Source organism: Myotis myotis, unplaced genomic scaffold (assembly GCF_014108235.1).
Source record: "Myotis myotis isolate mMyoMyo1 unplaced genomic scaffold, mMyoMyo1.p scaffold_m19_p_11, whole genome shotgun sequence".
In the NCBI taxonomy this organism is placed as follows: domain Eukaryota; kingdom Metazoa; phylum Chordata; class Mammalia; order Chiroptera; family Vespertilionidae; genus Myotis; species Myotis myotis.
The window spans coordinates 18,598,040-18,613,030 of NW_023416315.1; the positions used below are offsets into that span (position 1 = coordinate 18,598,040).

At 41.2% G+C, this 14,991-nt stretch overlaps 1 protein-coding gene across 7 annotated transcripts in view; it reads left to right on the forward strand.

Annotated features, from left to right (window-relative positions):
- PDE1C (phosphodiesterase 1C) overlaps positions 1-14,991 on the forward strand; it is a 321,836-nt gene that overhangs the window by 275,474 nt on the left and 31,371 nt on the right. The window contains exon 18 of one of the 7 annotated variants that reach the window (XM_036327690.1): positions 11,533-13,285. The exons of the other annotated variants lie outside the window; for them this stretch is intronic. Coding sequence (XP_036183583.1) covers positions 11,533-11,546 — 14 coding nt within the window. The 3' untranslated portion in view covers positions 11,547-13,285. Of the gene's footprint in view, positions 1-11,532; positions 13,286-14,991 lie in introns of those variants that run through there. 7 annotated transcript variants of the gene reach the window in all.

Genomic DNA, 14,991 nt, shown 5'->3' on the forward strand with positions numbered 1-14,991 from the left:
AATGCAAATTAAAAGCCAAATTAAAAAAACCATATGGAGAGAAAGCAAAACAAAACAAAGCTTACATGTGGGGAGAAGGTTTTACACTTGTGGATTATATTCATGTAATAATCGCTCAGCTTTCTACTTCACTGTGTCTGTCAGGATACAAGTTGATCAGCTCATTACCTCACTGAGGAAATGGCATTCCTTGTAGCCACTCTTTCTATTTCTTAAGTTGCTGATGTTCTCCTCTTTAAGGTCTCAGCACAGGAGAAATGGAAGAGGCAGTAGAGCCAACATTCTTGTTAGTTTGTGTAGAGCAACTAATTGTGATTTAAAAGTTTGTTGTGTACATGAGAGGGTTTTGCCTGTGATTTAATCCTTCACAAGACTGACATCTCATGACCTTGACTTGCTACAGGGCTCACAAGAGTCACCGAAAAAAATGAATATGTTTTTCCTGTTTTCCTTCCAGCTGGTCCCTATCAAGTTGGTTTGAAATGTAATGAATAAATGGAATGAATGACTTGGGATTTTTTTTTTAGATGTCTTTTGTTCTATATAATGATGTAGCAAGTTATTAATTAAAAAAACAGTGGCAGGATATAGTCTGAACCTTTACACTTGGGTTGTAAAAAATAATGTCATTTTTAACTAAACTTGAGACATTTTTGTCCTTTGCCTCAGGGGCAGGGCATCATGACTTGCTCTGATGTGGAGTCAGTGGTGAGAGATAGATGGGGCCTGTATAGACCGGGAGGCATGCCCTGCTCCGCAAATCCAGGGGGAAACAGTCAAGCAGCAGAGCGCAGGGAGAACTGAGACACATGTCTATCTATACAACAGAGACTCGTCCTAACTTAGGCTCACATCCGGAGACTTGAGAAATAACAGATGCACATTTACCATTATTCAGGAGGCACGCATTTGTTGAGGCCACCATCAATTTCTGTATCTACATAGACACCTGTATACCAGTATCCTCATCTTAGGGAATCACACCTACCTCATTCTTTCTTCCCAATATTTCCCTCCATTCTACTCAGGACAGTGGCATCAGGCTGTCCTTATACACCAGAATAAAGAATTGCCTTATTTCAAACCCATGAAAACCTTGGCTTGTAGTTGCTGTCTGCTTTTATCACTTATTGTTCCAATCAATGCTATTTTTTCTCACAGGGCTTCTTGTTTTCACTTGTAGCTGATGTTGACTGTGTACTGGTCCATGCAGAACCATAGAAACAGTTGAACACATCCATTCCTCTTCAGCACACTTATATTTTAATCAATCCCATATGGACATGGGGTTGTTACAGGGCATTCTTTATTCATTTAACATTTCCCCCAAATTTTGAAATATTTATTTGTTTGTAAGCAATTGTCAATATGATTTTAGTCAGACCTATTGGGTTCACAAAATCTTAGAGGACAATGGTCTTCATGGCCATCTTTGTTCAAACTTGTTCTCCAATTTATGTTGCATAAGGTATACATAAGACAGTATAGATGAAGTTATGGAATCTAGAGGATTCTTGACAGGAATTTTGAAGTGAATTATACTTTGTGATTTTTCATTTTGTTCTGCATGTAAAAATTGTCTTGTCTGGGAAACATGAAATTCCTTCATCTGGGAGCACTCAAAATATATGTGATAATATAGAGAGTTCTGATTAGAAAGTAGAGCTCTACACATTGGCAGACAGAGGAATTCCACATTGATAGTAAATGGAGAGTTGATTATGTTGCAGAAGACTTGTTGACACAAAAAGGAACACTTATGACCAATGCTTGGCAGTGACTGCCCATTCACTGATGTACAATGTGGCCATGTACACTCTAATGCTCATGCCAACTGGCCAGGCAGTGGTTTCTTTCTCCTGAAGGAAAACCTACCTGAGAAGTCAAATCCTATCAGAAGGTTGCTTGTCAAGCTGAGAATATAAGAGGCATTAGTTGATGAATTTGCTACTTCAAGGTAGAATACCTTGATACATCTGTCTCCACCATTGGGATAGACCTGCCAGGAAGGATGGATGGGGACCATCTTGCATGCCCTATATCCTGAGTACAGGTTCCTTTGTGGCACCTCTTTTTCTGGTCTCCTTTTTGACCACAATTTCAGCCATGAGATTCGTTGATATTTTGGAGTAGATTATCAGTCTTGTTCACTTTTTTAGTCATCTTTGATTGCATTTCTGGACTTTAATCTTGAGAAGACTTACTTGTTTTTAAGGCAGATGATTTCAAACTATTTCTTTCTTCCTTCACCCCCACCACATACACAGCTTATGCCCAGACCATGAGCTTGGTGGGTAAAATAGGCCAAGGATGGTTAACACTGGGACTACCCTGTACTTTTCTCTCACACCCAAGACAGAGCTACTATAAAAATGATCTTGAATAATTTCTAACTTTAAAAAAATCTGTGAAACATCAGTGCTTAACTGATTTTAGTAATGATTGATTTACAGTACGTCTCTCCATTCATCATGCTGCCAACATCAACGCTGATTGATGCCTTCCGGTAGTTTCTACAGAGAGTTAATCCCATTCTGTGAGTGTTTTACTTGTCTCCCTCTCGGAGGATTACATTATTTCTTAGTCCTGGGAAGATACCTTATTATAGCCTTCTGTGTGTTGACAAAAATAGGCCTATTCGTTTGTTTGTTTTGTAAATATATTTTATTGATTTTTTTACAGAGAGGAAAGGAGAGGGATAGAGAGTTAGAAACATCAATGAGAGAGAAACATTGATCAGCTGCCTCCTGCACACTCCCTACTGGGGATATGCCCGCAACCAAGGTACATGCCCTTGACGGGAATCGAACCTGGGACCCTTGAGTCCCCAGGCTGACGCTCTATCCACTGAGCCAAACCGGTTAGGGCAAGGCCTAATTGTTTAACGAAGGAATTGCCTCCACACAAGAATCCAGCATCCTTTTGGGTTATTCTCTAGGAGTGCATAGGAGCCAAACATCTGGAGTGCCCCGGGTCCCAAGTCATCATAAGCACACGTATTCTGATTTATATCGTATTTCCCTTAGCCATTTGTCCATGAAAAATCCGGTGACCTATGTACTTAACAAATTCATACGGAGCTTTAACAGTGCATTAACAATACTGTGGCTTAGCAAGAAGACCTGTAAAATAATTCTTTTTCAAACATTTTACATCTTTATTTTCTCAAGTAGCATGAAAGCCCAAGTGTCTAAACTAGTGGTTCTCAACCTTGGCTGCACATTAGAATCACCTGGGAATCTTTTTAAAATCCTGATTTCTGGGCCTCATCCTCCGGAAATTCTGTTTCTTTGTTATGGGGTGAGGCCACAACATTAGTAGCAAAGAAACAGAATTTCCGGAGGATGAGGCCCAGAAATCAGGATTTTAAAAAGATTCCCAGTTGATTCTAATGTGCAGCCAAGGTTGAGAACCACTGCATTAGATCCTAAAAGGTCTTGCTGCTTAAAATTTTTGGTTGATATGCTTCAGTGTCATTTTCTAGATAACCTCAGAAGCTGTGCTGCTGGTTGACCCAACAATAGGAGTTACTGTGAGTGCAGCAATGCTGAAACCCAATATAATGGCTTTTGGGAGATAGATATGGGGGGAAACTATTAACCAACCCATCACATGTGGATGGGAAGTGGTCAAATGGTGAATTTAAAAAAATCTCCTCATTCCTTTTTTTCTATGGACTTGAACTCTTGAGAGAACTGGAAGTACAAACCCTGTTACTTACACATGGTTCTAGGGTTGGTAACTCCCAGTGGATCAGGACAGCTAGAAACACCTTTTGGTTACAAACATCTGTTTCAAACCAATGCTTCTTTTATATAGTTTTAGGTACAGTGCTTTTCAACGAAGGCATAAAATAGATATCCTCATGGTGGATTATAAAGGAACAAGGTGACATGCAACTGCTATTATCCTCCTGTACATTTTTGTGTTACTGATACCACATTTGTTGTATCAAAACAGCAGCTTCAAGTGTGTGTGTATGAGATATGTACATATATGTATATGTATACACACATGTATATACACAAACACACACATATATAATATACATGTGTTTCTAAATATATTATATGATGTAAGGTTGATGAATTTTTAAAAATTAAATTGTGTTATCCTATATAAGAAAAGGCCAGCGACCATAACGGCATAATGACCAGAACGACCGATCGACCAGTTGCTATGAGGTGCATTGACCACCTCTCGGTCCCTCCCCCCAACCCATAGGCTCCGATGGATCACCAGATGGCAAACCAGGAACAGGGGTGGGTGGCGGTGGGGCAGGAATGGGGACTGGTGAGTGGGTGGAAGGCAGACCTCTTGGTCCCTCCCCCCCAGCCACAGGCTCTGATCATGGTGAACGGGGAACCAGGTTGGGTGGTGGCGGGGACTGGCGAGCGGAGGAAGATGGCCCTGATTGCAGGCTAGGCCTAGGGACCCTACCCATGCACGATTTCATGCGCTGGGCCTTTAGAACTAAGTAAAACTTCGAAAGTCAATTTGTTTAACAGAGCTTTTTAGAATCCAGTCTCTTATCAAAAACCTACATAGTAGAAATGTCAAATAAAAGTATATTATGTGCTCTTTCTTAATGACAAAATTAATCTTTTAAAACAATTTCCATTGCAATTACTGGTATATAGCTTTCAGTGGTTCACTCTATCTTCTAGACATTTTGTTACACTCTTAATGTGCAATTGTATTTTTAAAGGAACCAGTTTGACAGAGAGGATTGCAGTTTGCAACTACTGGGGAAAATGTGATTTTTTTTCTCTTAATACTGATGTTCAGGACTAAAAAATAACTTCTTAGTATTCATGTAATAAGTATTTATCTGTTTTCTCCCTAGAAAAACCATATTTTTGTCAGATTCTATGCAAGGGATTGGAGAAATGCAAGTAGCAATACATTTACCGAAAGATACTCTATGAACGTTATGAAAAATCTTTAAAATAACAGCTGCCCTTGAGATAAATTTGTGGCAGAGCCAGGAGCCATCGACGTCTCCATTGTTAATGCCATTTCTCTTCTAGACACCCACATACCAGTAGAGCTGTTAAAAATGCAATATCAAGTGGGAAATGAAGCTTCCCCGCTGTATTTATCCTTAGCATTCTCCACCCCAGGGCAGCCTGGTCTCCAAGTGATGACAGCTGTGTTTTATAAGTATTAGCCCTCTACAATATGCACTATTTTTATTCTATACCCTGGAGCCACAGTGAGAAACATGAGAAAAAGGTGTTGTTTTTTTTATTTCATTCATTCTGAATCTTTTATTGCCTTTCCTGAACTAATAAAATTGAAGAAACCATGAAGAGAGCAGTCAGAATGTCTCAGGTCTAGAATCCCAGCCTCACTTAACTTCCTCGGAAGGACTTCCTTAGAGTTTCTGGTCTCTGGCTTCCTGTGGCTCCCCACATAGGAGGTCCAGAGCAGCCGTGGGCAAACTACGGCCCGCAGCCGCATCCGGCCCGTTTGAAATGAATAAAACTATTGAAAAAAAAGACCGTACCCTTTTATGTAATGATGTTTACTTTGAATTTATATTAGTTCACACAAACACTCCATCCATGCTTTTGTTCCGGCCCTCCGGTCCAGTTTAAGAACCCATTGTGGCCCTCGAGTCAAAAAGTTTGCCCACCCCTGGTCCAGAGATTGATCAGAAACAGAGCTCTGTGTGCAGACTGCTCTGCCCTCACTTGAGCCAGAGGAGGGGTGGGAGCTGCTGCTGCCTGACTTTTCATACCCCTTAAGAATGGTCCAGGCCTTGGGCAACTGGAAAGTTGAGTGCTGTAATTGTTTCCTTAGGAGTTAAAGCGCCAGGTGTTCCATGCAGAGAGTGGTAGCAGTAAAATACCTTGGGCAGTGGGGGCACTGAAGAGCAGAGACAGTTATTCACAGATTTTTAAGAATAAATAGTTTTATTTTTCAATTATATTTGATGTACAATATTATATTAGTTTCATGTGTGCAGCCCAGTGATTAGACACTTATATAACTTATGATATGATCGCCCTGAGAAATCTAGTGCCCACCTGACACCATACGTAGTTATCACAGTTTTAATGACGATGTTTCCTCTGCTGTATTTTACATCCCCATGACTCTTCCGTGACTGCCAACTTGTACTTCTTAATCCCTTCACCTTTTTCACCCACACCTCAAACCCCTCCCATCTGGCAGCCGTCAAAATGTTCTCTGTATCTCTGAATCTGTTTCTGTTCTGCGTGTTTATTTTGTTTTAGAGTCCATGTACGTATAAGTGAAATCATCTGGCATTTGTCTTTCTCTGTCTGACTTAGTCCACTTAACAAAATACCATCTGGGTTCTTCCATGTTGTTACAGATAGCAAGATTTCATTCCTTTTTATGGCTGCCTCATATTCCATTATTTATATACACTACTTCTTCTTAATCCATTCATCTACTGATTGGTTGCTTCCATATCTTGGCTATTGTAAATAATGATGCAATGAACATATGGATATATATGTCTTTTCAATTTAGTGTTTTGGGTTTCCTCAGATAAACACCCAGAAGTGAAATTTCTGGGTATTCACATATTTTAGTGTGGACAGAAAGCCTATGCTGTGTAAAGGAAGAGAGAAGGCAGAAAAATTAGAGAATAAAAGTTTGACATCATCATTATTCTCAGTGATGGCATGCATGTGTAGGTCAAAGGAAAGACAAAGAAAGAACACAGGATTGGACTTAATAATTACCATCCTTTGTACTATTCTTATTTTGTATGTTTGGATCAAATGGGTACATTTTAGAAGGTGATAGCATAGGCAGGTTTCAGGAAATTATATTCTCACAAATCTATCTGTTTGTCTGTCTGTCTGTCTATCTATCTATCTATCTATCTATCTATCTATCTATCTATCTATCATCTATCCCATCCATCCATCCATCCATCCATCCATCCATCCATCCATCCACCCATCCATCCTAGTAGGGCTATAGCATTGATATTATATGCAATGAAATTAATTTAGAATAATCTTACTATCTATAATCACATCCTCTATCGATTAGGGCAAGGAGTAAGCATTCTTTCATACTTTTGGGTATTTGGTTATAGCCATTTAAAATAGGTGTTTAATACTTATGACCTAGAATACTGAAATTTATGCCTGACTAAATCCTAACAACTATTTCTAAAATAATGTTTATTTGTTTTGTGTAGTATTTCCTCATCATTAAAAACAAAACCAAACCAGGACCCACACATAAGCCCCATGGAAATTCTATTAGACGTTTAAAAATGGATTTGGTCTTACCACATTTATTTTTCTTCAGTTTTGTTTTGTTTTTAAATATCTTTTTATTGATTTCAGAGAGGAAGGACGAGGAAGAGAGATAGAAACATCAATGATGAGACTCATTGATCGATGCCTCCTTCACGCCCCCTACTGGGGATGGAGCCTACAACTTGGGCATGTGCCCTGACTGGGAATTGAACCCTGACCTCCTGGTTCATAGGTTGATGCTCAACCACTGAGCCACAGCAGCTGGGCTATTCTTCCCCAATTTTATTCTTTTTTTTTTTTCCTTTTAACTTTTACCGTTCTTTCTGTAGCTTACCATATCACTTTGTTGTTTTTGTAGAAAGTTGACTTTACAGGGAGGCAGCTGTGGTAGTTTCTGGGACTCAGCCAAATCAGCTTACTTCTTTGAGTCTGGGTAATAGTTAGGCTTTAAAAAAAATCAAACCCAAGAAAAATAAGAAGTGTTTACAGAATTTTAAAGTCCAGTGCCAGATTCTTATGAGGCCACCTCATAGATGCTCAGCTTGTGACCTAGAAATAAACATGATGATCTGTAAACACATTTTAAGAGTCAAGTCATGGCCGAAACCGGTTTGGCTCAGTGGATAGAGCGTCAGCCTGCAGACTGAAGGGTCCCAGGTTCGATTCCGGTCAAGGGCATGTACCTGGGTTGCGGGCACATCCCCAGTGGGAGATGTGCAGGAGGCAGCTGATCGATGTTTCTCTCTCATCGATGTTTCTAGCTCTCTATCTCTCTCCCTTCCTCTCTGTAAAAAATCAATAAAAAAAATATATTTAAAAAAAAAAAAAGAGTCAAGTCATGTTAACTTGAACTTGATGCTTCTTAAGACAGTGATCTTTAAATCAAATGGTTTAGGTCAGCGTCTCCACTTCCCTGCGGCAGGAGGACGGAGGGGTGAAACCAACAGGGCCACGTTGTTGTAAATCTCCATCTCCCATTTCTCTAAATCAAGTTGCTGAAATATTCTTCACTACTCAGGCCCTCAGAGTAGATACATTTCGGTGGATTTATACAACCACACACTTGAGGCTTCAGAGCCCCGGTGGCTGCCCCTTTGTGAGATGTCAGAAGTCTTGTCAAGGGGAGGGAAAGGGGATTGACCTTGCTTAGATCCTTTCCTGAATTATTTCATGTTGGGTGAAAATACTTTCCATTTTGGCTCTTCAATCACTCTTTAAAAAGTGGGTGAGTTGAACTACTTTTTGTGGCTTCCTAAAAGCCAACATATATTTACAGTTAATGGAATTCAAAGCAGCGATAACAAAAATACTAGTAGTCACGTAGCTCAGTTAAACACAGAGTGGCTTCTTATACATTGTCTTAAGATCCTCATTTTCATATGCATTGTAGTCTCACCCACCTTGAGTTTAAAATGCTTCTGCAATTTTAGTTTAAATTGAAAACAAATACACAAAACCAAAGTATAACAAAGCAAGTGTAGGACATTTGAAGTTCAGGAGAAGAGTTGTGAAGTAAGGAGAGGGGCAGATGTGATTTACAGACCCTGTCACAGCTGTCTGCATAGCAGGTGCACCTTCTCCAGGAGGTTTAGCCCACACAAAGCCACTGGCAGTGAGGCTATTTCTTTATAGGAAATATAAATTTTTGACATATCATGCTTTGCAATTGAATAAAATAAAAGTCAGTGTACTTATGATTTTCTTTCTAATGTAATAAAAGTCAACATGAGAAAAAGAATGGAGAGCAACTCCCTACTCATCATTATGCCTATATCTGTCCCATCTGCCTCGTGCTTATTTAATTTACTTCCTTTCAATTAAAAAATATTTGTTGAGCATCTGCTATGTGTCAGGCATTGCACTACATGTAAGAAGAGTTATAAAGATAAATAAGATATTTCTTGCCTAGTCAAGGAGTCTGGTTGGAACTTCTCCCTGCAGATAGCTATGACACTAGTTTCCTTGGAATAAGTAAGAGATTCATAAACAAAAGTTACTTTAGAGCAGTGGTTCTCAACCTTCCTAATGCTGCGACCCTTTAATACAGTTCCTCATATTGTGGTGGCCCCCAAATTCATTGTTACAAATTGAACATAATTAAAGCATAGTGATTAATCACAAAAACAATATGTAATTATATATGTGTTTTCCGATGGTCTTAGGCAACCCCCCTGAAAGGGTCGTTCAACCCCCAAAGGGGTCGCGACCCACAGGTTGAGAACCGCTGCGGTAGAGAATGCATGTGTTTGGGAAAACTAGGGATGGTCACTCAGGCCACAGTCTCAGCTATGAAATATCTGCCTCTTGCTCTTTCACTGTTGGTTGTACTTCATGACAATGAACACAGACACAGCTCAAATATACAAGCTTCCTTTACTTACCCCTTCCCCCTGCTTCTTGACCAACTCTTTCCCTCCATCCCTGGAGGTGGAGGAGGGAGGGTGAAGATCCATAGCAGCCACTCCACCACCTCTCTCATAAGCAATGACTAGAAAAGGAGGATCATCTTCTCCTAGTGGCCATTAACACCCAGATGGCCCTCTTTCCATCTCTGGGACCCAACAGTCTAAACAGCGGGTCTCTACTAACCCAGACTACATGAAGGAGACACTCTTTCCTTATTGGATACTTGAGATGCCTTGGGTGTAACAGTGATCCAGGTCAGCCATCTCCAGGTATCTTCCCCTGGTTTCCTTTCATCCAATTGGTCATTTATTTAAAAATTAAACTAGCCTTATATCATCATAGCAAAATTGGGTTTTACATTCGAGGGCCTTGGGACATCTCCTAAGATGGTTAGTACCATGATGACCATCTAAAATGAGTCTTATTACATATGACCTCAAACTGCTGACAGGTCCAGAGAACCGAGGAGTCCCATCTGGCAGATCCGATGTGGACCAAGCTTTGCAAAGAAAAGCAGACACAGTGGAAATTTTCTAACCCTTGATTTCAGCTTGTGTTTCCCTTTTCCCTCTCTGACAAGATCCAGCGATGAGACGGGCAATTTCCCTCACTGGTAATGCTAGTGTCAGAGTGCAGTGATTGGTTGGAAGTTTTTCTTTTTCCCGTTATTTCTCCCAGATGGGTGAAGGTGCTAATGGAGGGTAAACATACACCAGAATGGAGAAAGAGGCCTGGCTCAATGGCCCCAGGAAAATTGAGACTCCACCATAATTAATAGATCAGGGAGGGTTGTCCTGTCCCTCAACGAGTTTGTTCCCTGACTTAGACTAAGTCTTATTTAGGAGAGTATCTTACACTTTAACTCTGAGTGGGGAACTTTCCTTGTCCTCTACGGACTCCTAACATCTCTGTAGATGATGGTGTTATTCTTCTTAAAGTCCCCCATCCCTTTGGAGCCCTGCACTGGAGGAAACCCTCCTAACTCTGAGACATGAGGATGTGCAGAGCATGCAGCACACATGGGAAACAATAACATAGTGGTTCTTGTTTGTTTGCCTGCTTTTATAAAATTCTGTCCTAAGTTCATTGAGGTTATGTGTTAAAGAGTAGGCCAGTGAGAAAAACCCAATATTGTCTATTCCCATTCACTTGGTCCTCTCTCATCTGTGTCTTCTTCCTCTCCTACCTCACTCTGGGTCCAGTGGAGAATTCAGGGGATTTACCCATCTGCACAATGAATTTAACATCTTGCTTTAAATATTTTGGGAAACTCCTAGGGTGAGAACCTTTTTTTGCCAAGGGCCATTTGGATATTTTTAACATCATTTGCAGGCCATACAAAATTATCAACTTAAAAAAAATTAGCCCACTCTATTTGGTCAAACATTTAATTAACTCACTCCTAACGTCTTGGCAGGGCCAGACCAAATGATTTTGTGGGCCTTATATAGCCCCAGGGCCAAGCGTTCCCCATCCCTGTGATAGAGGGACATTGCTTTTGGCATTGAAATTGTTGACATTAGATGAATCTGACCTCTGAAGCAGATGGACTAGAGTTGGCCATCACTGTCATCTTGATGGCAAAATCAGGTGTCTTAATATCCATAGTGCACAAGCCAAATGTTTGGTGATCTAGTTTCAAGTGATTGGTAAGGTTTCAAACGTGATCTGTGTTTACAATTCTCCACTGAGATTTTCCCTTTATGAATAGAGCGATTATGCTACAAAGGAGACAGCCACGACTAGCCTTGAAATGTTTAGTTGATGCCCCCCACTCCTTTCTGCCCCTCAGATTTTCTTCTCTTCAGACCTGGTGGGTGGAGAAGGGGGGGAAAGGCAGCATTGACACTCTTCTTTTTCTTTTTCTTTTTTTCAGATTCAGAAGAGTAAAAAACACCTCCCAGACAATAAGAGAGGCTGCCAATGTCTTGCATCATTTTAGCTGAGCTTCTTCATTCTCCTCCTCCTCCTCCTTCCACAAAGCTGGGGATGGCGTGCAACTTTCAAAAACAAGCCCCCCACACTTGGCCTTGTCTCATGCCATCTCCTCCCAGATGACTGGCTGGGAGCTGGCTTGGGGGCCTTAGAACTCTGGGAGATGGTCCTTATCCCCCAACCCCCAGCAAACAAAACCACTTGAGATTTTGCACAAACAGAACCAAAACATGAAGGGACTTCCTCAGAATCCTTTGCTAATGCCCTGGCTTTCAAGGCACCCATCTGGCCTGATGACAGTGGACATCATGGAGATGCTGAGAAAGGCCTGAAGAGGCCACACACACAGCAGTTGCCGTTTTATTACTGCCCATGCCGTTACTTCGCGTCGTGATTTTAGCACGGGCTGCCGATGGTGGAGACAACCGGGCCGGCTTCCCGCCCAGCCTCTGGTTGCCCCTTTCCGGAGCCAGGAACGTTCTTTTTTTCGCCAGGTTCCCTGCAGACTTAAAAAATTGTTCTTAGGCTTTTCTTTCCATCTATATGCTATGAGATTCTTTTTGTTTTATAAAAGAAGATGTTTCCTATAGCAATCTTTCTTTGACGCTTAATTTACCTGTGTATTCGTTCATAAGAACCTGAATGTTTCTGCTGATGACCATGCTATTCAGGTGGACACCCCGTGTTTCACTGGGTAGCATCATCGCTGAGTTGACATTGTGGCCACTGGCGGGTCCTCTTCTTTTGGAGATTTGTGCTGTGACTTAATTGCTCTTCTGTCTATTCCTGGAAGTGCTGAGGGCCTTTGTAGCAGGGAGATGTGGCAGAGAATTCTGTTCATTTTAGTGAGCCTTTAGAGGTACCCAATAGGAGATGATTCACAGCACAGATCAAGAATAAGAGGTAGTCTGGAAAGAGAATCAAGATGCAGCCCCCTGAAAGCAAGTCAGACGAGACCCAGTGGAATGCTGGGAAAGCAATTTTATGGGCCTAAGTGGTGTGATTTGGATGAAACTGATTCTGAAGACGTGGTTGTGGTTCACAAAGGAATATGCGAGTCCCTCCCAAAAGGAGTCACATGGATCCGCGTGAACGAGTGGGATTCATAATAGGAAGAGAGGGCTCTATGCTAAACCCGAGGGTGTTCCCCATTGCGCATTTAATTCCTACATTTACAAAAGCACAAAAACAAACATTTAAAAATCCTCTCACTAAGGCAAGATGTTGGCATTTCTTCAGACCGAAATAGGGGGGCGGGGGGGGGGCTATGTTTGTGGTCTGCAACGCCTTTGCCTCGCTGAGACCTTCCCCACAGAAAGGCCTGAAGAACCCTGTTGCGCATGCCTGTGGCACACTGATACTGGAACAGGGCTCTTCGGGCAGTTTTACGTTTTGCCTGGGAATCACACACATTTTTCGGAGCCTCCCCCTACTTTCCCAACAGTGACCACAGTAAACAAGGTGGTCACAAATTCAACCAGGGCCATAGCAAAGCAAGCCATAGCTATCAGAGTTATTGCGATAGCTGGCAATTCATAATGGGCCTTGGTGTTAGGGAGGCAGGAAAGAGAGGCAGGGAGAGGGAGGAGTTAAGAGTCCTGTCTCAAGGGGACAGCTGCTAGTCAGTTATGGGATCAGTGATATGTAGGAGTGGGGGGGCTTTAAAAATATGTTGTTATTGATTTTAGAGGGAGAGGGATAAAGAGATAGAAACATTGATGAGAGAGAAACATCGATGGGCTGTCTCCTGCATGCTCCTTACCAGGGATTGAGCCCACAACCCGGGCATGTGCCCTGACTGGGAATTGAACCAATGACCTCTTGGTTCATGGGTCGATGCTCAACCACTGAGCTACACCAGTGGGCAGGAATGGGGGTCTGGATAAATAAAGATTTTATAGGAACCCTCTCCAAAATTTTAAATATTGGCAACTAATTCAGAAACTTACAAAGACTGTGCCGGTCAGAGAAAATGTGCCTATGACTTGTATTCAATCTGGGGGGCATCAGTTTGCAAACTGTGGTCTTAGAGGTGTTCTGGTCTGGTATAGGGATAGAATACATCCAGTACTTGACTTGGAACCTGACCTTTTACCTCAAATCTATTCCATATTTTTGTACGCTGAGCTTTGCAGCCAGTCCTAATAGAAAGCCTACAGCTTCCCTTTTATACTCTAATGAGAAAGACTAAACACTATTTAAAAAAAAAAAGACATAGGAATATAGCCATTTTTTTTCTAGCACCAATAGAATGAAAATATATTTCATTTTCTTTAAGTCATTCATTAGCTGAAAAGGGAATGGGAACAGAATTTCATTCAGTATAGAAAGAACTCTGCTTGGAACTCTCTGTGTGGGAAAATAAAAGCTCCATGTAACTTTTATTTATAAATTCTTTTAACAACTGTTTTGAAAGGACATTGAGTAAAAATGCAGAATGATCTATTTTTTTGAAAACATAAAACAATGTGTTATTATGCAAGGAATTGCTACTGGAGCGGATAAAACATTAAAATAATGATTCCAAGTCCGTATTGACTGGATTAACAACTTCTCTGAAACTCTAGCTCACTTTCTATGGTCTGTTGGTTCTCTTGAAACACCTTCCTCCAAGTTGAGCAGTGATACGGGACACACATCCTTCCATTGCTCGGATTGCGGCATCTTACTGTGTGTTACATTGTCTCATCGAAAGCAAGGGCTCACACACTGGAATTAAGAGTTGACTGGTACGTGGGGAAAGCATAGGGACATTCCCACCGCTGACAAACCAAGTTCTACATGTCCTTGGGGGACAAGTGACAAATGGAGTTTGGGTCCCCATTTTACCAAACAGCTCTGCATTCAAGTTCTGTTGATGTGGCATGTTTCTGTGGCATAATGACCCACCGTAGGGAGGTCTTTGTTCCGTCTTTTATTTACACCAACCTTTCTTGGGTTATGAGCCCTACCAAACAGCTTATGGTAGCGCACGAGGGACTCGTTGCTAACCCATTAAGTTCAAATGGATTTTCTTCCGCTGTCCATTTCATTCTTGGAGCTTTTAAAAGCCATTGAAAACATCTGACAGAATCCTATTAAGGACCTGGTATACTTAAACAATAAAATGATACCTAATCCTCTCAGAGCCAAAGGATACTCCAGTGTACCTGTTTACTTCCTTTGCAGAATTAAAGCCATGATGTTATGTGTCCACTTGGAATCATGCCTTTAGTAAACGTGGGAAGTAGAAAATAAGGAGCAATGTTATCACAGGATGTGAGACAGAGAGCAGCAAAGGGATGGAGACTAATTTTGTGACCCATATTTTAAGAGTAAAGATACTGGTCTTTTAGTGCCACTTCTATTGTGGATCACCTTTCTTTAGATACATAGATGATAGATACAAAGATGATAGATG